The sequence below is a fragment of the Leishmania panamensis genome (assembly GCF_000755165.1).
Source record: "Leishmania panamensis strain MHOM/PA/94/PSC-1 chromosome 34 sequence".
Classification (NCBI taxonomy): domain Eukaryota; phylum Euglenozoa; class Kinetoplastea; order Trypanosomatida; family Trypanosomatidae; genus Leishmania; species Leishmania panamensis.
In genome coordinates this window covers 1219454-1239162 of record NC_025881.1, presented here as the reverse complement: position 1 = coordinate 1239162, position 19709 = coordinate 1219454, and the positions used below count along the sequence as shown (strand labels likewise).

Sequence of the window (19709 nt, the reverse complement as noted above, 5' to 3'; positions counted from 1 at the left end):
TGGTGTGAGGGGCCCCCCCTCCCCGAGGGATGCACCGGGTGACGAGCGGCGTGATGGGAGCGGCTGTGAGGCGACCTGGGAAACGGGAGGCGGGTGGGGCTTGCGGCTGAGGCCGTGTCCTGCTGGCTCGTTCTCCGCATTCCTGTACCGCGTGTGTACGGCTGCTTCGCACCACGCGATGGGCCCTGTTGCAGGCCGGGGGTAGGAGGGCATTCAACTCACGTTGTACGGCAGAGAGTGGAGACGTTGAGAGGAAACATACGCTACGCTGCCCGCCACACGTCTTATCTGGTGCTTGTGAAACGCCATCCTGTGAGGGGGTATATATTGGCAAAGCCTTCCTTGTACACGTCACCGTTTGTTTCTCTACACCCGCTGGAGGAGCACCTGTACACCACGCTGTCTTTTTTTTTTTTCGAGCAGGACTGAAGAAATCTTCTTCCTCAGTGGAACACGGAGAGGAGTCGCTTGTGGCTCAATGAGGGCAGTTGAAGTTCTGCGAGGAGGATCATGCGTGTGTGAAGTTGACCCAACAACTGTGCTCATGCGGCTGAAGAGCTCATATGTCTCAGCTCCTTTCGGGATGGCAGTGCTTTCGTTTTCTTTTTGTTTGCTTTACTGCTGACAGCTCAGGCAGTGTGTCTACAGCTGCTGGCGGGGCGAGTTGCGAGGAAAAGGAGGGATGTGGAGGAGGGGATGGTCCGGTACTCTTTCTCGCCCCTTCCTCCTTCTTCCCAGCGCACACTGGTTCACATGCACTCTGTTATTTGTTTTTTTTTTCTTTTTATATACAGCAAAGTGGAGATAAGCACCGACTAACTGAACGGAAGTGGCAGCCAAAGAGGCGAAAAAAAAACGAAACGATGCTTATGTAGGGAGGTAAAACGGAGGTGAAGAAGACGTATGCGCTTGAGGTGATGCCGTGTTGTGCTCGTCTGCCGGTGTCGCTTCATCTCTATACCCTTCCTCTCCTTTTTTTTTTCCTGTAGTCTGTGTTTCCCTTTTCTTTGGTGTTGTTCTTCGCTTTGTCGTGTTCTTCGCTGCCGGAATCACGAGGACAAAATTGAGGACCCTGAAGGGCTTTAGAGATACACACGCACACCCGCCCTCCACTGCTCACGCTTCCTTCTCGTTTGCTCTTTTACTGTTATGTGGCGCTTGAGATCTTTTTTTTGTGGTTGCGTGTCTGTGCGTTGTGCTAAGAGAACGCGGAAAGGAAAGAGGAAAACACAAAGGCCAACGACAGCAACAAAAAAGATACGCGCCCGTGCATGTGTTGTGAGGAGGCGGTGTACTGCGAGTTGATGTGCCGATGTGCGTTTGTCTCTCTGGGCGTCTTTACCTTTGCGAGTGTGTCTATGTTGCTCTCAGTGGCTGACGGCATGGCAGCAGCGTGATGGGGCATTGCGGTGCTTCTCGCTTCCATATAGCACCATCTGTTAGTTTGGCCAGGTAGTTGCACTGAGACAGACATCGACCCCCCACACGCAATTCCTACGCACCGAGGCACGAAGACAAACGCAAGCTCACATTGCCTCATTGGGGCGCTTTTTTCCCCCTTCATCGCGTTTCTTCGCCCCTCCCTCTCCCCTCACTATACACACACACGTATATATATATATATATCGTCCTTTTTTCATCTCACTTACCTCACTTGAGCCCTCTTCGTTAATACGTGTCTATCCACCCTCTTCTTTTTTGTTTCCTCTCTACGTCCGCCGATCTACTCGATATTCTACGCGCCGTACCCCTCCATAGAACTCACCCCCCTCCCCCTCCCACGCAGTGCTGAAGAGAATGACAAGAACAGGTCGTTAATGAGCGTTCACGGGTGCATGTTGGTGAGTGCTGGTGCGGGTAGAGGGGTGGGGGAGGAAGGGAAGGGGTTTCGCAGAGGGAGAGGAAAAAGTGGAGGACTGCGTGCTGCGCCAACCAGTAGGGCTTTGACGATCGATTTTCGCTCTGCGACAGTAGTGGGACGGAGTACAAAGGAGTGAGAGAGAAAGAACGACGAGAGAGTCGACAGGATTAGCAAACAGCAGTGTCTTTGCGAGAAGACTGACAGTGATGGCCTGAGAAGAAAAAAAAGCCGTCGAGGTGCGGGTGATCCTCTAACGCATGCTCGTTCCCCTTCCCCCCCCTCGTTATTTGTGCTGCAGCATACTCACCCACTCCACCAAAAAGGATGCGGTAATTCGAAGAAACACAACGTTCAACTTGCAAAATCAAAACAGCAACCCGCAAGGAGCGCCTGAGGTACACTTGCACAGTGGTCCGCCATTCGGCGTGTGTATGCGGCCTTGGATTGCCACTGGTGAGCCGTACCAACAGTTGCAGGTGCCAGTTCACTCCCCTGATTGTTTTGTTGTTGGTGGTGGCTATTCTGCCTATATACTCATGCCAGCGTGGTCAGACTGACAGGGAGCGTTCTCGGGTGGAGGGGCACTGTTGAAATTGTGTGTGCCGTCCCTCTCTTATTCCTGTAAGAGAGCGCAAGGATGTCACTATAAATGGCCCAGCATTGCCTTCCTGCATGTAGTCACACGGACATACATACACGCAGATGTGCCTCGTAGATACGTGTGTCCTGCCCACAACTCTGCTCTACCCTCTTCTTCGAGCATTTTCTCTTTACATTTCCCCTTCTGGCCTTTCCCAACGACGTGCGCTCTCGCTCCCTTCCCCCCTCCCTCCCTCCCCCCCGCACTACTGCCTGTGAATTGCATGTGCCTCTACTCACCACATAATGTGCCTCACCACGCACACTTTCCATAACGCAAACCACCACCACAAATGTGGCTTTTGTCGGTGCCCGTGCACCTCGTCAACTAATTTTATCATCTTCCGTCATCGTAAGAGGTTGTGCGAGATACGTCTCAACGCCATCTGATCATTGTAACATCATTACTCTACCACTGGCTCTCTCTCTGTGCCTTGTGTCGCCTGCATTCCTTTCGCTTCTCTCAGCACGCGGAGGCTGACACCCCATCACAACGTGATACACCATCACCAATCACGACGAACCGCCACGATCCCACTGGTTTTCGCTCTTTCATTCTCCGGTGTGGTACGTATCGTACATTTGCCATCTCGACATCCCCCTCTCACTTCACTTTGGTGTGGTGTCCGTTCAGTATCACTCTCCATCTTCTGAGTACTATTACGTTCTTTTCTCCATTTCTCTGTCAGCCCTTTATCTCCTATTTTTGGTTCTCCCCCCTCTTCCTATCTCAGCTTGGACTCGACTGCGAGGCACACAAGACAACAGCGGAAGTGCCAAGCGTCGTATGAAACTGAGTTGTTACTGTTGTGTTTGTGTGTCTCCGCTCTTTTCTGTGCTCTCTTTTTTCCCTTTCCATCTCTTTCCTCTTCTTTGTTCCAGCTCTTTGCTTTCCTGTTACCCTCTCGCAGTACACAGAGGATAGACAGGCGGCTTACGCTTCCACGGACTCATACAGGCACGCACATACACCCCGCGCACACCTGCTTCACAAATCGGGTGTGGCTAGCCATTGTGGCTGTTGTGTCCGCAACTAAACCGTTATCACTCGAATCATCCCTCATTGTCTTTGTTGGTGTTGTTGTTTCTCCTCCCTTCCTCTGCTTCTTCCACCACCACCACGCTTTTTTTTTCTCCTTTTCGCTTTCTCTGATTTTGTTCTCTTCTCGTCCTCCCTTTTCCGAGTCTCGTGCTGGTGCACCCATCCTCTGCACCTGTGTTTTGCTGCGTCGACTTGTGGACCCTTTTGATTGACGTGGTTAGCGCTCCTCTTGTCGCGGTGTACCACCTTTTGGGTCGTCGGACACCCGTGACGAGGTGCGTGGGCTACGTAGCGTCACCCTCATCGACACATATATACACAGACAAGCCCCCTTCACAGCTGCCGCGCTCTTCCGCGGCGGCTAAGAGACACAGAGGCAAGCGGAATAGTGAATACGCACGCTGACACCTTGTGTGCGTGCGTGTGCTCTAACACACCGCTACATCTTGACAGTACTCCAATTTCCTCTCTTTTTCTCGTTGGATTGGCCCCCACGTTTCGGAGAACCATTCCAAGCTGGACACCATGACGCAGTCTTTCTCATCATCCTTGAATGGCTCCTCGCGGTGCGTGTCAGCGAAGAATGAGCATCCATGGATGCATGGCGCTGCAGGCGTCATGGGCGGGTCAACCGCGATGATGCTGTTCTACCCGCTCGACTTTCTCCGCACTCGCATGCATACCATTCACCAGGGAAGTCGCACGATGCCGCTCCGCTCCGCGCGTGAGATTGTGCGTCAGGAAGGATTGCGTGGCATGTACAAAGGCATCGGCGTGTCGGTCATCTCGCATAGCGTTGGCTGGGGCCTATATTTGCTCTCTTTTCGCGCCGCGCAGCAGCGCATCACGGAGTTGCTCGGCGGAAAAGTGGAGGACTTTATGTTTGAGCAGTCCAGTCTCGATTTCATGAGCGCGTGTGTCGCAGCTACTATCACGGGTACCGTCGTCACCCCGCTTCACGTCATCAAGACACGCCGGCAGCTGTGCGACGCCAACCACCTTCCCAACTGCGTACGTGCGCAGCCACTGCCCCCCGGCTTTGCTGGGGTCCGAGCTATTGTACGGCGGGAGGGTTGGAAGGCCATGTTCCGCGGGCTTGGACCTCAGGTACTGCTCACCGGCAACACCATCATCCAAGTGACTATCTACGAGTGGTTCCGGCGTCACATGTTCACCAACCACGAAAATCCCTCGCCGCTGCAGGTGGCACTGGCTTCCGGCTTTTCCAAGGCAGTGGCCTGTACCCTCTTCAACCCCCTCGAGGTTGTGCGGACCTGCTTGCAGGATCACCGCAACCACGGCCGAGCGGAGTTCAAGAGCATGTGGACCGGCTTGCAGACTATCTGGCGAAGTGAGGGGCTCCACGGTATGTACCGCGGCCTTCCTGTGAACGTTGCTCGTGTCATCCCCACAACGATGATGGCGTTTGTGCTGTACGAGAAGAGCCTGTGGGCGATACGTACGACGTATGAGATGGCTGAGTCGCTGCACACAGCAGGCGCTGCGACTTCAAGCGCTAGCAATGGCGTCAAAGGCGGTGCTGCTGGTAGCAACATCAGCACTGCAAGCAACAGCAAGGCGGGCCGTTCTGTGGGACAGCCTCAGTTCCAGTAGACGCATTGCTCAGCGCTGATATGCCTCGTAAACCGCTCTTCAGGTCGTCGTGGATGCCGAAGAAGTGAGGCTGCTCAAGATGGTTGAAGAGGAAGAGTGACAGAGGGTTGGGCAATTGAAAAGGCAGGTCACAATGATATAATGAGGAAGGTAAGTGCAAGACGTGAGCAGCGAAGCGAAGCCAGTGCGTCCCATCAAATTTTTAAATGAGTGTCTTTCCCAGTGGGGTGGCCCACGTCTCTGCAACGCAAGCCGCGCTATCATCGCCTTTCGCTCTGGCAGGGAACCGCATACACACACACACACACACACACACACGCACACAAACGAGGCTGGCGCATCCGGAGGAACAACTTAGAGGAAGGCAAAGGAGATGGAAGGGGGTCAAGCGACACTAAGTCCAGCCCGCAGGAGTTCTCTTTTTTTCAACGTCTCCACTCTCTGCCGTACAACGTGAGTTGAATGCCCTCCTACCCCCCGGCCTGCCACAGGGCCCATCGCGTGGTGCGAAGCAGCCGTACACACGCGGTACAGGAATGCGGAGAACGAGCCAGCAGGACACGGCCTCAGCCGCAAGCCCCACCCGCCTCCCGTTTCCCAGGTCGCCTCACAGCCGCTCCCATCACGCCGCTCGTCACCCGGTGCATCCCTCGGGGAGGGGGGGCCCCTCACACCAATGGGCAGCGAGGCCCGGGTGGGTCACGCTCGAGTCAGGTGAACACCCTGCCCATCGTATGAATGGTACAGGAGTGTTCAATGCCGCAGGTCGCTCCGACGTAACGCCGTGCAGGACCTGACCACTGGCATCAACAGCGACGCATCGCCCTGACCCTCCCTCCTCTGTGTCGTGGGCGCTTGACACTCAGCCACCACCAGCAGCGGCTCGGCCTTGGCAGGGAGAGGAGGGCTACCTGGCTTCCCCACACAGAGTGGGGGTGCTGGATCATGAGGTACCACGCACCGAGCTGTGCCTCCGTCATCGAGGGAGATCAAGACGAAGAGCCAAAGCCAGGAAGACAAGCGGACCAACCGAGAGGTGGACAAGAAGAGAAGGAAATAGCGGAGAAGGGAAGGGGCGATAGTGGCTTTTGCTCGCTTTGTATGTTTTGTAAAAAGCGACGGGTTCACAGCTTGGTCGCTGACTTGGACTCTATATAAAGTTCGTATTGTTGAAGACGTGGGACAACTGTGCCACGTGTCTCACGTTTGTCGACTGAGCGCGAATGCTGGGAATGGGTAGTGTGTGTGTGTGTTACATTCAGCTGTTTGTTTTGGTTGGCAAGCAACTGAAAAGTGAGGCGAAGCGCATGAACTCATGTGCGAAGAGCAAAAACAGCTTCGCGACTCTCCACACGGATCGAATCATACTTACTCACATGTGACTCGGCAATGAGGGAACGAACTCATCATTATGAATGAAACCGTTGTGCGCTATCATACGCCGCGAAAAAACAGTATGTTGAGGCGAAGAGGTGTGTGTCAAAGTTTATAGCGGCTGATGCTCACCTCCTCTCTGACCTGAAGACTACGCAACATACGTGCTTGACGGGCGCAAATATGTTTCTGCTCGAGTGGCTGTTGTTTGTTTCATTTTGGCGTTTGTTGTGGCGTGTTGTTGTTCTGTGGCGTGTGCGTGTACGAGCGATTGTGAGTGAGGGGTGGGGGGGTGGGGGGGGTCGCACGTCGTATTGTTTTTTCTTTTCTTTGCTTTCGGTGCTTGTCACCGTTGTCCATGCGATTACCGTATATATGTATATGTATGTATATATACATACATACATAAATATGGCGGTATCATGGAGCAGTCCATTAAAAGAGAAAAGGTAAACACCAGTGAAAAAAAAAGGGCTGCTAAGCAGCAAGAAAAACTCATGCATACATGTTATTGAATCCGTCAAACACAAACAGTGAAGAGGGAGAGGCAACTGTGGCACATTTTCTATAGTGCTTCAAGCGATGAAAAGAGACTTGAGTAGCACTCTCCCCCTCCCCCACACTCTCTCATCCAGGAACAAAGTCTTTTCCTGTTTCGTTTTGTTGTTGCCTTCTTTTTTTTTTCGTTCTTAAGTGCATTCATGTGTGTTTTATAAGTGTCATTGATTTTCTCTCTTTTTTTTTTTGTTCTCTACCCCTCTGCTGATTACGTGCCTTTTGTTCTTCTCGCGTCGGATCTGATTTTCTTTCTTCCCGACGGAGGGAGCGTAAGTGCGGTGAGGCTAGGCTAATAAGATCCTTCTCTTTTGCTGCCTAGACATATCTAATATATATATATATATATATGACCGTGTTTTATGCACCTCTGCTAGTACCAACACTCACAAAGGAAGGCACTCACGTTCAGATGCACGTGGGTGTGTGTATGTGTGTGTGTGTTTATCATCTCTCTCGTGTTGCGCTGTCACTAACTTCCTCTCATTGTGTTTTCACCTTTGTCTTTCTGTATGTGTTGGTTGATCATTACAGGCTCCAGTAGCTGTATTGCTGATGTGTTTGTATTACTTCCATTTTTTTCAGCCTTTTTTTTCGTAGTGATGATGACAGAACCCCCTGCCGGTGTTGTGCTTTGATATACTTTGGTTTTTCGATTTTGAAGTCGCTTTCTTGTTCGCTGGGTGTGCGTGAATATGAATGGAGGGGAGGGGTCGTCAGCGCAGATATTTGATTCCCGGATTCAACAGGTATCAGCGTGATGGGCGAGGGGAAAGGAGAACGAACCACTAATAAAAAAAGGAATACGTGATCTGAGGGTCGTAAGAGGTGAGGGCAAAACGAGTGCCGGGCTATACGCCAATGCATGGGACGCCCAACATGGGCACCATATGTGCGCTTCAGGAACTGTGTAAAGGCATCTTCTCCCAAGGCTGGTCGATCTTCGCGACACTTATACCTTTTAGTGCTTTCTTCTCTAGCGTTCTATGTATCTGCCTTGTGCGTCGTCTTTCTCCTTTTCGTGTGCAGTCTCGGTCTTCCTCCCTTCAGCATTTCGCTTTGTAGTGGTGACGCACAGAAACTGGCTGAGGCACCGAAAGGCGCCAGGGAGTTAGGGAGGGAGGGCGAGTGGAGAAGGGTGGGTGCCAACGAAAAAAGGAACTGCGTGGGGAATTGAATAGTGCGCAACACGGGTGCAGTTCGTGAATCTCGTAGTCAAAGAAGCAGCAACAGAGGAAAAGAGCGAAAGGGAAGCTTTCCAATATTTCTTTCAATGATTACTTCGAAGTTCCTCTGCTGTTCCTTCGCCTCTTCTTTTTCCTTCCTCACTGGCCTTTGCATCTCCGACCTTGATTGATTATGTATGTCTTTGTGCGCGCTAGTTTCTGTGGTCGCTTCTTCATTTTTTCTTCTTTGTATTGATAAGGGGCGACTCATGAGTGTTTCTCTCTTTTTTTTTCAGTTTTCTCATGAAGTAGCCACCTCCGTGAGGGTTTTTTTTTTCTTCTTCTGTACTTGGTGTTGTGCGTTTGTGCTGCGTGTGCCGCGTCATGCCTTATTTTATTTCGCGCTTCTCCTAACTTAGATGATGGCAACACTGTCGTGATTCTGTAGGAGGAGCAGTATCTGCATGTACTGTACTCAACAGAAAAAGAGCGAGCCTACAAAGTCTCAAGGTTAGGGGGTGCAGGTCAACGCAATTCCCTTTCACCCAAACTGAGCTTTCTGTACCACACCGAGGGAAACCGTGAAAAGGAGAATGTGCTTAAACGGAATCGAGAGCGAATTCCATCCTCAGCGTAGCGCTCATTGACATACGCACCATAACGCACAATTGAATTCTTCGCGCGTACTGTGCTGGGGGAATGTTCTTTCACTTACTTTTCTGTGTTATTTAGTGCCGTTTCTCCTTTTCCTCTGTGTGCCCTTTTATCAACCAACGTCCTTTCCCTTTTGTTGTTGCCGTTGTTGGTTCTCTTTTCTTCTCCATCTCTGCTGCTGCCGCTGCTGCTGATGCCTCATTGTGGAGGAGTGCGGCGGCTCAAAAATAGCGACCAGGGAAACGAGCGGCGCGACCTCGTCCCCTCCCCCCACCCTCCATTCTTCCTGCACTCGTACGTGCCAAGTTTCCTTGCTCTTATCTTCTTCTTTAGGCGTACCTGCATGCGAGATGACGTCCGTGTCGTGTTTCTTTTCTTTTTTTCTGTCTTCTTTCATGAGAGGATTTCTCTTTTTGGTTCTTTGCAGATTTTTTCACTCCTTCTGCCTGTTTTACGTTGCCTTTTTCGTTTCGCTTTCTCCTCTGTTTTCCCCTCTCGCTGCGTTGTGTCGGCGTGCAGCCGGCCTGGATTCTCTTGTCCTCACTCTTTCCATATCTACCTTGTTTTCACACCCTTTCCTTGTTCTCTTATTCTCTTCGCTTCATGATATGTCGATGCGCTCATGCGTGAGTGTATTTCTTTCGCCGGCGCGTAGACTCCCTCTCTCTCTCTTGTGTGTTTTTTTTTGTGCATTTTTCACACAACTGCTGTTTCTAGCAGACGGCCTCGGTGGTTCGCTAAGACCTGCAAAGTGGGGTCACCAGCGTCACTATCATCTGCGCTTCCCCCCTCGCCTTACTCCTCGGTGTCTGTCAGTCTGCCCCTTTCCTCCTTCGTTTCCGTTTGTTGCTTCTCTTTCGCGCTGAAGAGCCTCCCTTGTCCATAGATGTGCGCGCCTGTGTGTTTTGTCCTGATTCTTCACGACAGAGAAAAGAGTGAGGGGACGGCGGTGGAGTTGCACACGCGATGTCGCGGAATCCGATGCAGCACAGAAGAAAAAGAGGTTAGGCGAAAGGGTCGCTGCAGTCACGGGCCTATTCATAGTACGTCTCTCTCTCTCCCTCTGTCTCTGTCTCTCTCCATGCGCTTCTCAACAACACGCGAGCACAGATGTTTGCCCGTGTGCGTGTTCTGTTGCGATCCTCCTTCGGGGGAGTGCGTTGTGATGCGTTGTTGTCACGTGCGCAAACACCTCTCTGCTTCTGGCAGTTGACAGAGACGAGAGCGACTGAAAGTGAGAGTGAGAGGGCATTGAAACTAAAACTATGCCCAGTTTTTCAGACATGAAACATTTCCTTACATAACACGAGTGCACCTTACTCACAGTCCGCATGAGTGGTCTGTGCAACTGCGCTGAGTGAGTGGGGGTGTCTCACTTCCTAGTTTTTTGTGTTACTGTTAGCATTTCTGTTTGTTGACTGTTTTGGTTTCTTTCCTCTCCACCAATTTTCCTTCGCTTCTATAACACAAGACACTTGCTACCGCATTTTCTCTTCATCAGAGCAGCGCTGATTTGCAATGTGCGATCTGGGTCATGTGAAGCAAGCAAAAGACCCCAAAAGAGAACAGAGCTACGGTAGCGGCATTGGAGCTTGTTCGTTATTTCGCACTTGCACTCGCGTATGTGCGGCATCAGGGAGGCACTACCGAGAGAAAACATCAGCGCGTTGCTAATGAATGATCCCGCACGGAACAGCACTTCATTTACTGTAGAGCATTCCTCGTGCCTCTTAACTCTCTCTCTCTCCATCCCCCTATGGTGCTTCTCCCTCTCTTAAACGGTGCTCTTGCTGCTTCACCGATGCTTAAGCACCGACAGACTCCTGTAACCTTGCGTACACTACGCTACCCCCTACCCCGTCTTCACGCAGTCTGAACGGCAACAACGCTGCAAGCAGGCCCAACAACACCCACTGCGTGTCTCCCGTACCGAGGGGTGCCCGTAATTTTGCAGTTACAGCACCGAACCGCAACTCTACTGATACGTGCAGGGCCGTTGGTGAGCACGGCAAATGCGCCAGCGAACTGTTTCCATCGGCAAGGCAGCCAGTGACCAGGGCGGCGCCGCGGCAGACCTGTCTTCCAGCGAGCATACTCAGGTTTCCTTGCCTGCGTTTAGCTTTTTCTTTTCGGAGCTGTGCGTACGCGCCTACACATTCCCTACAAAGGTGAAGAACGTCGAGGAGGTGGAGGCTCGCTTGACCTCTCTAGGCGTTCATGTTGGGACTCGTCTTATCATGCTCTCTTCTGTCCGTGACCCCGTTGACCTGCAGCGCCGCCCGCTAACGATTGATGCTGTCCTGAAGCTGCTGCAGGAGAAGTTATGGGCACGCTGGTTTGGCCGCGCGGCCAGCGAGATCCAGCGCGAGAGCAACTCAGATCGCTTCTTTCTCTTTGACAGCGACCCTATCGTACTCCGCCACGTCCACCCATCCCCTGACTACATTGATAGCGAAGGCCGGTGGAACGTGAACTACGCCGGCTTCATGGGCGGCATAATTCAAGGGGCATTGCAGTCAATGGGCTTTGAGGCGGAGGTGCAGACGTATCATCAGCCGGAGCCCGGCAAGCCGCACCAATCACTGTTCGTGATTGCGTTTGCGAAGCACGTCTGGGAACGGGAGCGGAAGATGCGAATCTGATGGTGTGTGAGGATTACGTGGTGCGTGTGAATGTTCTACTCTCCTTCTGCATAATATCCATCGGTGCTTTAGTGCTTGTCTCGTGGTCTGTGCTTGTGCTGTGGCTGGCACTTGCTACACAGCATATGCCTAGGTGGCACGAGCGGAGGATGCTGTTCTTGCTCTCTTTTATACTGAAGCTGACCACCTTTCTCCCCCCCTCGCCGAGGCTCGGCATGTAGGGTCCTATGTTGGGGTTTGTTTGCCCGCTTTGAGTTCTGGTCCCGCAGAGCAATGAGGCAGCAGGCCTTTCGTTGCTCGGTGCTGTGCGCCTCTGAAGGACCTACCCTCCCTGTCCTTCGGTGGATTGCGCTTCCCTCCCCCCTTTTTGGAGGTTTTACCGATTCGAAGGAAACCCCTTTAGAACTCACTTGCACAGGGGCGAAGCACATCGAAGATGTCCAGAGTGATTTGCTTGGTTGCCTCCAGCTCTGGCCTTACTGCCTCGCTTTTGCGCCTCTCGCGCGCCGGCTAGCGGCGTGGCTTCAGAGGAGAATGCCCAGGTATCGCGGTTGAACCAGTCCTGTTGTTTGGCTCGACAGTGGAGTCCATCACTCAAGGCACCACAAGAAGAAATGACACGGTATGCTTTCCTCTGCTTGAAAAAAAAAGTCAAAGCGCGCTCTGCTGGTCGACCTTAATACCGCTTGTTGTTTGGATCAAACATGTTTCTCCACATCTTCACGCGACTCTCCACCTGCTTCTTTTCCGCATTCTCTCTCTCTCTCTCTCTCGAACACACCCGCACACTTACACACATGACCCAATCTTGCGTACTCTCCGCACCCTCCTCTGCCCCCTTTTCCTCGCACCCTCGAAACAAAAAGAAAAGCAGCTGGAAGAAACCAACCTTCGTAGATCTTGCAAACACCCTCTGCCTCTCTCCTTTCTCACACACACACGCACACAGACAGAGACAAGCGCAAACACAAGCGGAGAAGCGCTGTCTTTGTCCACTCCCCTTTTCCTCTCTGTACTGCCTCTCTTGCATTTGAGCGTCCCTCTTTTTGGTGTTGTTCATCTCCCCTTTTTGTTGCTTCTTTTCATGTTTTTCCCCCTCCCCCTTTTTTGCCGCTGCATTGTTTTGTTTGTCTGACATCATAGAGCATCCGGGAGGGACGCGGGCATCATGGCGGGCGTTCTCACACTGAACCTGGTGCTTCAGAAGTCCAAGACGGACGATATTCGCCGAGTTCGGAAGCTTAATGTATGCGCGTCGCAGATCCAAGATATCGGCGTTCTGCGACAGGCTGTAGCGTTGGAGGTGCTATCCATGTCGCTAAACGATATTTCAGAGCTTGGCGCCTTGTCAAATTGTCACAGACTGACGGAGATTCACCTCCGCAAGAATCAAATTTGCGACATCAACCAGGTGCTGCATCTCTCTCGCCTGTCCTCCTTAGAAGTGCTTAACTTGTCCGACAACCCCATCAGCCGTGACCCCAACTACCGACGCTTTGTCGTCGCCGCTATTCCGTCGCTCGAGCGCTTCGATGACCGCGACATCACGGATGAGGAGCGCGACAGTGCCCTCGCAGTATTTCCGCAGCTGCTGAGTTTTGCACCTCCTCCGTCGAGGTACGCACAGCCGATGGAAGGCATCGCACCACCGACGATCCAGGAGCGCCAAGCCCACGCGCAGGCGAGCAGGATGTACGCCAGGAGCAGCAGCGCCACCATGTTTGCGGCAGGCCAGCCCGACGTGCACCACAGGCAGGCCGCTAGCAGCGCCAGTGGTGGCGGGGGGGTTGGTGGGTACAACGGCCGTGGTGACTCGGCCGCCGGCAGCAATCCACCCATTCGGAGGGCCCCGCCTGCATCGGTGCATCAGGATCCTCAGTACGGTGCTGCACCTACTCCTGCTCGCTCCAGCCCTGTCCCGCGTGCCCAGGCCGTCAACGACTATCGGACCGTCTCATCTTTCCTGCCCGGGCCGTCGGAGGAAGGTGTGGTGCAGGCTGTCAAAGTGCTGTGCTCAGAGCTGTCGCCTGAAGGGCTAGATGATGTGCGTCACTTTATCGACTCCCTGAGCGGGTATTAGAGAGGGCGGTGGTTCTCGACGGAGGGGTGTTCATGGTTTCACGCCTATGCAGTGCCGTGTGCTGTACGTGTGTGTGTGTGTGTGTGTGTGTGTGTGTTTCAACACCAAGGTGAAAGAAAGCGATTCTTCAAGGGGAGTGGGGGCGAGAGGCGAGGCATTTTCAAGTGATGCGTAATGTACTGGATCACCCCTCTTGGGTTGAATTTCTCTGTGACGGTGTACGCACGGCTTGCGCATCATGATGTTGCTGCCGCGCTGTCGGTGCTGCGCAACGCATGAGCAAGGAAGATATCGCAAACAAAAAAAAGGAATCAGACAGATAAATGTATAGACTAACATAAAGAAGCGATGTGCTGTGCTGCAAATGTGTCTGTTCGTGTTGGAGAAAGGAGGGGAGCAAAGTGATTGTGCCACAGGCAGCGACATTCTCAAAGAGCGACCTGGGCCACAGTGCTTGACGTCATGCTGGAGACTACCCCAAAGCGGAGCGGTGCCTCAGCCAAGCCTTCCGTGTAGGGTAGAGTGCCGCGTTTCACAATGAAAAGAAACACTCCTAGAAAAAATTGTCGGCAACTGCAGAAGGGTAGAAGAGGCCAAAGTGCACTGGGTAGGGCAATGATCTCCTCGTCTTCCCTACATCGCTCGCTCACTTGTATTGTCTTTTTTTTTTGTCTAGTCGTATTCTCTGTGTAAAAGAGAGGCACGCTGTTCATGCCTGCTGCGTAACGGGTCATACGTCGACTTTATCTGCCGCTTGCCTTTTGCTTTCGTTTGTGTGTGCACCCTCTTATCCCTTCTGCGCGCCAAACTGTGGAAGAAGAAAAAAGGCAGTTGGTGTGTCCTTCTCAGCTTCATTTTTCTTTCGTGTTTGTACTGGTCTCACTTCACCTTTCTTGCGCTGTGTATGCTCGCGTTTGACGACGCGCACCCACTTGTGCACGTGTAGCGTACGTGTATATATATATATATCTGTGTGTGTGTGTAGGTGCACGTGTCGAGGTGCGCGGCTTCTCTTTTCTGTTTACCCCCCTCCCCCTCCCCCACCCGCACACAGACAGACAGGCACAAAAAAAAACGATAACGACAACAGAGCGTCTTTTCATTGTATTTCTTACTTTCCCTGTTGTCACGTCTCTTTTAGTACAACTTACGTGTGCGTTCAGTTTTTTTTTCGTTTCCTTCTTTCTCTGTGTTCGTTGTTTACTGATTTACTGCCGCCTCATCTCGTTTTCTCCCTTTCCTCCGTCCCTTATCGACAGCGTCCTGCACCACTCGTCGGCCCTTGTATTCCCTTTTCGGTTGTAAGTTTGCTTTTCCTCTTTTCTCACAGCGCTTAATGCGCAGGGCAGCACCAACATCGAACTTCACGAAAAATCGGATAAAAAGGGCCGTTTATCTTTGTGTGTAAGATCTGCAGTTACTCCAAGAGCAGATCAGTGCGCATGCAGAGCCACTGCCTCTCATGAGACTTAGTCGTTGCCGTCTCCCTTCACCCGTAGAAAAGCGTCTTTTTCGCTCCCAGTGACATCGCTTGATGGTATGACTGTTCTGTTTCTGTTTGCTACCCAGGCGACTGCGTTGAATTACTTTTACTCCAAGCACAGCCTTCCACTGCCTTCATTCTGCGCGAGTTACTCGTTTGCACAGCATCCTTCTTCATCTTTTACCCTTCTCTTTTTGCTCTGCTGTCCTCGTGGCTCGCGATGATCACACGCCAGCCACAGCGGGATGTCTCTCTCGCAGCTGGCGCCTTGTTTGTGACCCGTCAAGGCTCGTCCGCTCGCAAAAGAAACCGTTTCGTTAAACCAGTAGGTACCGTCGCACTATTCTCTGATTTGTGCGGGCATTAGTGGTGGGCAAACACCACCTCACCTACGAGAGGCCCAAGCTTGAGTTTTTGTTTTTCTATTCTTATGTTCCTGCGTAGAAGCGCAACCTCACACGCGCGCGCCACAGCACACACGCACGAATGCCTTACAGGCAGCAGGCCAGAGAGTCATGAGTGCAACAGTGCCGCTACGATACACTTTCTCTCCCTTCTGTTCTCTTTCCCTTTTCTTTTTCAGGGCCCACCATGAGCAGCGTTACCTCCGCCTTCGATTCCTTCCGCTGCACGTACCGTGGCGCCAACGACTCCGTCAACGACATCGATGTCGATCCGAATGGTGGCCGCCTCTATGCGGCGTGCAGCAGCGGAGATGTTTGTGTCTGGGACATCCAAACTCAGGAGCTGAAGGCGCGACTGTGCCACCCACAGAGGGTGAATGCTGTTCGATGCTTTCCGTTGTGCAACTCAGCAGCTTCGTGCGCGGCGCCGCTACAGCCTCCGCCGGCGGAGATCCCAGTAGTAGTATCCGACAGAGAAGACCGTGATGCTCTTAACCGTGACTCCGTCGCTCATTATGACATACGCTGGGTTCTAACGGGCAGCGAGGATGGTGTGGTTGTCGTCTGGTGCCCAGTGACTTATCGCATGCAAAACATGTGCAGACCTTGCAGCGCTGCCATCACAGCCCTGCAGCTCATCCCTGAACCATCTTCCCGCGCCGCGAGCAAGGAGGGTGCGTCGGAGATGGAGCACCGCACGAGTGATCCGCGGCGCAGGCGGAGATATATTGAAGTCAACGACGGCCCCGCGATTTGCTGCGCGGCATCTCTGCGTAACGTGTGTATCTTACGCGTCACGACCGCGTCGTCGGAGCTCGTGCTGCTGCGTGCGTTCCAGCACCACGCTCTTATCACGGCCCTCACCTACGTCGCCCCGTCCATGTCTCTCTCAACGCCACTGCTGGTAGTGGGACAAGAGGAGGGCACCCTTTGCGTGTGGAACTGCGCAGCATGGACTTATCATGACACGATGCCCTATCCCACCGGAGAGGTCGACGTGGCAGCCGACGCGCGCGATGATCCCACGTCGGTGCATGAGCCACTGTTCCAGCACGGTCGTGTCTCCAAGACGTTTCTCTACAACTGCAGGCGGTGCAACCCATCGAGTGATCAGGCGCCTCTCGCGGGGGAAGCACCTGCGACAGCGTCTGTGAATCCCTCGGACTACATTCGAGAGATGCCAGCCTCGGTGTCGGCGGAGGCCATGAGTGTGCTGGAGAGCAACTGCGGCACCCTTCCCCACAGCGCAAAGCAGGCGTTTCTAGAGCAGCAGCAGCAGGACCAGGGTGGCTTGAGGTTCCCTGCCGCGCCGAGAGACTGGAGGTATGACTCTCGTCGCGTTACCTGTCTGACAGCGAGCCGCAGTTCCACGCACGGCAGTAGGAACTCGTACCTCTACTCGGGTCATGCAGCTGGGGAGGTGCTACTCTGGGGATCAGTCCGGAAAGAACTGACTTTGCTGCTCTTACTAAAAAAAATTGTTCTCTTTAGCCCGTCTGTGTGGGTTTGGCATCTGTGTGCCGTGCCCACGCTGCACATCAGTATGCCTCAGCCATCGGAGCAGAAGCTCGGTCTCAAGGCAGGTGCTAAGGCGTCCTTGCGGCCGGTAAATAGTAGAATGATCAGTGGAACGAAGTCGAAGAGCACAATGCCCCTCTCCTCAACTCGCTGCGCGCGTGCAGGAGTGGCCTCTCCTCTCCCGACCACGCATGTATCACCTCTTGAGCTCATTGTCTGGTCGGACAGCGGAGCGGTCGAGTACGTCAGTACCCGCATGCGTCACGTGCTGCATCGCCAAGGCCCCGGCTTCGTCTCTGCGGCGGCTTGTGTCTGGGGGAGTCCGACGATTGCACCCCCGCCAGCACCTGGGCCGGTGAGCACGCTCGGCAGTGACTACGCTGCCGCTGCCACGTCGTCAACGAAGCCCACCTCGAAACGCAGCGGTGGTGCTGTAGGAGGCAGACACGCCAGTTCCTTGTCAGCGCACCAGTACCTCGTGATGGCCGGCTTTGACGGCCGAGTAGAGCGGTATGACGTCACCGAGGTGCTCGAGTTGGTGAAGAGCTCTGGCAAATTATTTTAGTAGTGTGGAGGAGGAAGTGGTGATGAGTGGGGGGAGGGGGGTTGCAGTGAGACGTGCGGCCGGCGAAAAGAGTAGGTGATGGCGGTAGTGCTGGAGGAAAAAGAGAACCAAGGCCATCCGGCCCTCTCTCCTTTACGGGTAATCTGCCACCTGCTCCACTCATCCCTTGCCCTTTCTCCCTCTCTCAGTGTATACGTCAGTTTGTGCTGTGATGTAGATTACTGGAACATTGGCACCTTTCGTGTGCTTCTGTATGTTTTCCTGTTCTCTTGGACTGCCCCTTTCCAGACCCACATCAACGTGCATCAGCAGGAAAGAAAAGTAGCGAAGGCGAGCTGTGATACCGCGGGGATGCGGTGTGCGTAGCGAGCGAGACTATTCGTGCTGTTTGCTCGAATCATCCCCACGTTTCTCTTCATTCCACGGAAGAACAAGAAATACACTCATCCCGGTGCAGGTGCTCACTCATGCCTTCTCTTTATCATCTCGCACTCTCTTTTCTCCACTACAACTTTCACCAACGCCACTGCCCGCGGGTTTGGCTCCCCTCTCTCTCTCACACGCCCCAACTACTGCCACCTTTCAATTATCGTATATTGTGAACGCCAAACACAAACGCACACGTGCCGTCGTTAGAAACCTGGTCATTACGTAAACCCGTAGCAATGACACGCGCTGGCATGAAGGGTAAGGTGCTTGGCAAGGAGAAGAAGACCGCCATCATCGATGCTCGCAAGAAGGCCGTGGAGAGCCGCAGGAGTCGTGACGACAAGCGCTGGAAGCGTGTGATCGCGAGGATGGATGAGGAGAAGCGCAAGAGGTTCCACGGCGTCGGCAACACGGCGAAGAACTCTCGCGCGCGCGGTACGACCCGCGCGTCCCTGCGCAAGCGCACTGGCCGCAAGCCGGACGCTGTGAGCATGGAGGCGACGATTCACTTGTCGAAGCTTCTGAAGAAGAAGACCTTCGCGAAGCGCGCTCCGCTGGCGATCAAGCGCATCAAGGCGTTTGTGGGCCGTCTGATGAAGACGAAGGACAACCGCATTGACGCGTCGCTGAACACGTACATCTGGCACAAGGGCGTGAAGGGCGTCCCTGGCCGCGTGCGCGTGCTGATTCAGCGCAAGTCGGAGACGGCGGAGGGCAACAAGCACAAGCATTTCTTCACGGTCATCTCGAACGTGCCGGTTGCGTCCTTCAAGGGCTTGACTACGAAGACCGTGGAGCAGTAGTCCTGCGCTTCTGTCCTCAACATCTCGGCGTGCTGTGTTTTCTCGGTTTCGTTTTGAGTTCGTTTCTCTTCCTTCATTTTTTTTTTTTGTTACGTCTTTGGATTTCAGTGAGGATGTGCTTGACGGAAGTCCCTCTTAAGGCGTGCTGGTGTGTTCGTGCGAGGTGTGTGCCGTGCTCAGTGAGCATCTCTCACGATCGGTCCTGCTGCTCACGCATGTCACACACACACACACACACAGAGGCGCCTTATGAGGCTTCCTTAGGCCCATTTTGAGCTGTTATTATACCCTCTACAGCATCTTCTATTCTCAAGGCCCGCCGAGGTGGAGGGGGCGCCGCCTAGCGCTAGAGCTTACCCAGCTCTCCTCCTCCTTTCCCCTGTCCTTTTGACCCAAATGTGCAGATCCGCGCGACAGGGACTGCAGCCAGTCAGGTTGGGGACCAGGGAGGGGGGATCAATGATGCTTTGGTTGGCGGTTACGTCAGTGCTAAAGGCGTGTGAGAAGGAGCGCTTCCCCTCACTTCAAGCAGGAGGAGGGCCAGTGAATGGAGGAGCCCTTTGCACAGTATAGCCGCATCTACGAGCCGTACGAGTTCCACTGACGCTGTGGAGCGAAGCCTGCAGAGTCCGTCTTGCGCTGGTTTTAGCGCTAATGGACCCTCTTCCTTCTCTACAGTTTGCCCTGCCGTTCTTTTTCGCTACCCCTTTCCTTTTGCTGCCACTTACCTCATCTTTCCCGGTCTCTGTGTCTCCGTGTGCGCTCGTTGTGTACTCGCCCACTCGAACACATCCACATATGTACACACACACACTTTGTTTTCCCAAGCACACGAAGCAACTTGTTTCACCCAGTCGCATTAGCTGCGTGTGATCCAATC

At 53.4% G+C, this 19709-nt stretch overlaps 5 protein-coding genes across 5 annotated transcripts, besides 2 other annotated features; all 5 read left to right on the top strand.

Annotated features, from left to right (window-relative positions):
* Positions 1 to 257: part of a repeat region that runs on past the window's edge.
* A 3810-nt stretch (positions 258 to 4067) lies between these two features.
* Positions 4068 to 5156, top strand: LPMP_343170 (mitochondrial carrier protein, putative; the record flags this gene model as incomplete). The annotated part of the gene is made up of 1 exon (XM_010704441.1): positions 4068 to 5156. The coding sequence occupies one exon, from the start codon at positions 4068 to 4070 to the stop codon at positions 5154 to 5156; it is 1089 nt and encodes a 362-aa protein (XP_010702743.1).
* Positions 5157 to 5578: 422 nt separating this feature from the next.
* Positions 5579 to 6141: a repeat region.
* A 4776-nt stretch (positions 6142 to 10917) lies between these two features.
* On the top strand, positions 10918 to 11547 carry LPMP_343160 (transport protein particle (TRAPP) subunit, putative; the record flags this gene model as incomplete). Its single annotated transcript, XM_010704440.1, has 1 exon — positions 10918 to 11547. One exon carries the CDS (start codon positions 10918 to 10920, stop codon positions 11545 to 11547), a length of 630 nt encoding a protein of 209 aa, XP_010702742.1.
* Positions 11548 to 12715: 1168 nt separating this feature from the next.
* On the top strand, positions 12716 to 13627 carry LPMP_343150 (hypothetical protein; the record flags this gene model as incomplete). Its single annotated transcript, XM_010704439.1, has 1 exon — positions 12716 to 13627. The coding sequence occupies one exon, from the start codon at positions 12716 to 12718 to the stop codon at positions 13625 to 13627; it is 912 nt and encodes a 303-aa protein (XP_010702741.1).
* Positions 13628 to 15701: 2074 nt separating this feature from the next.
* LPMP_343140 (hypothetical protein) lies at positions 15702 to 17597 on the top strand (the record flags this gene model as incomplete). The annotated part of the gene is made up of 1 exon (XM_010704438.1): positions 15702 to 17597. The coding sequence occupies one exon, from the start codon at positions 15702 to 15704 to the stop codon at positions 17595 to 17597; it is 1896 nt and encodes a 631-aa protein (XP_010702740.1).
* Positions 17598 to 18262: 665 nt separating this feature from the next.
* LPMP_343130 (60S ribosomal subunit protein L31, putative) lies at positions 18263 to 18829 on the top strand (the record flags this gene model as incomplete). Its single annotated transcript, XM_010704437.1, has 1 exon — positions 18263 to 18829. One exon carries the CDS (start codon positions 18263 to 18265, stop codon positions 18827 to 18829), a length of 567 nt encoding a protein of 188 aa, XP_010702739.1.
* Positions 18830 to 19709: the final 880 nt, after the last annotated feature.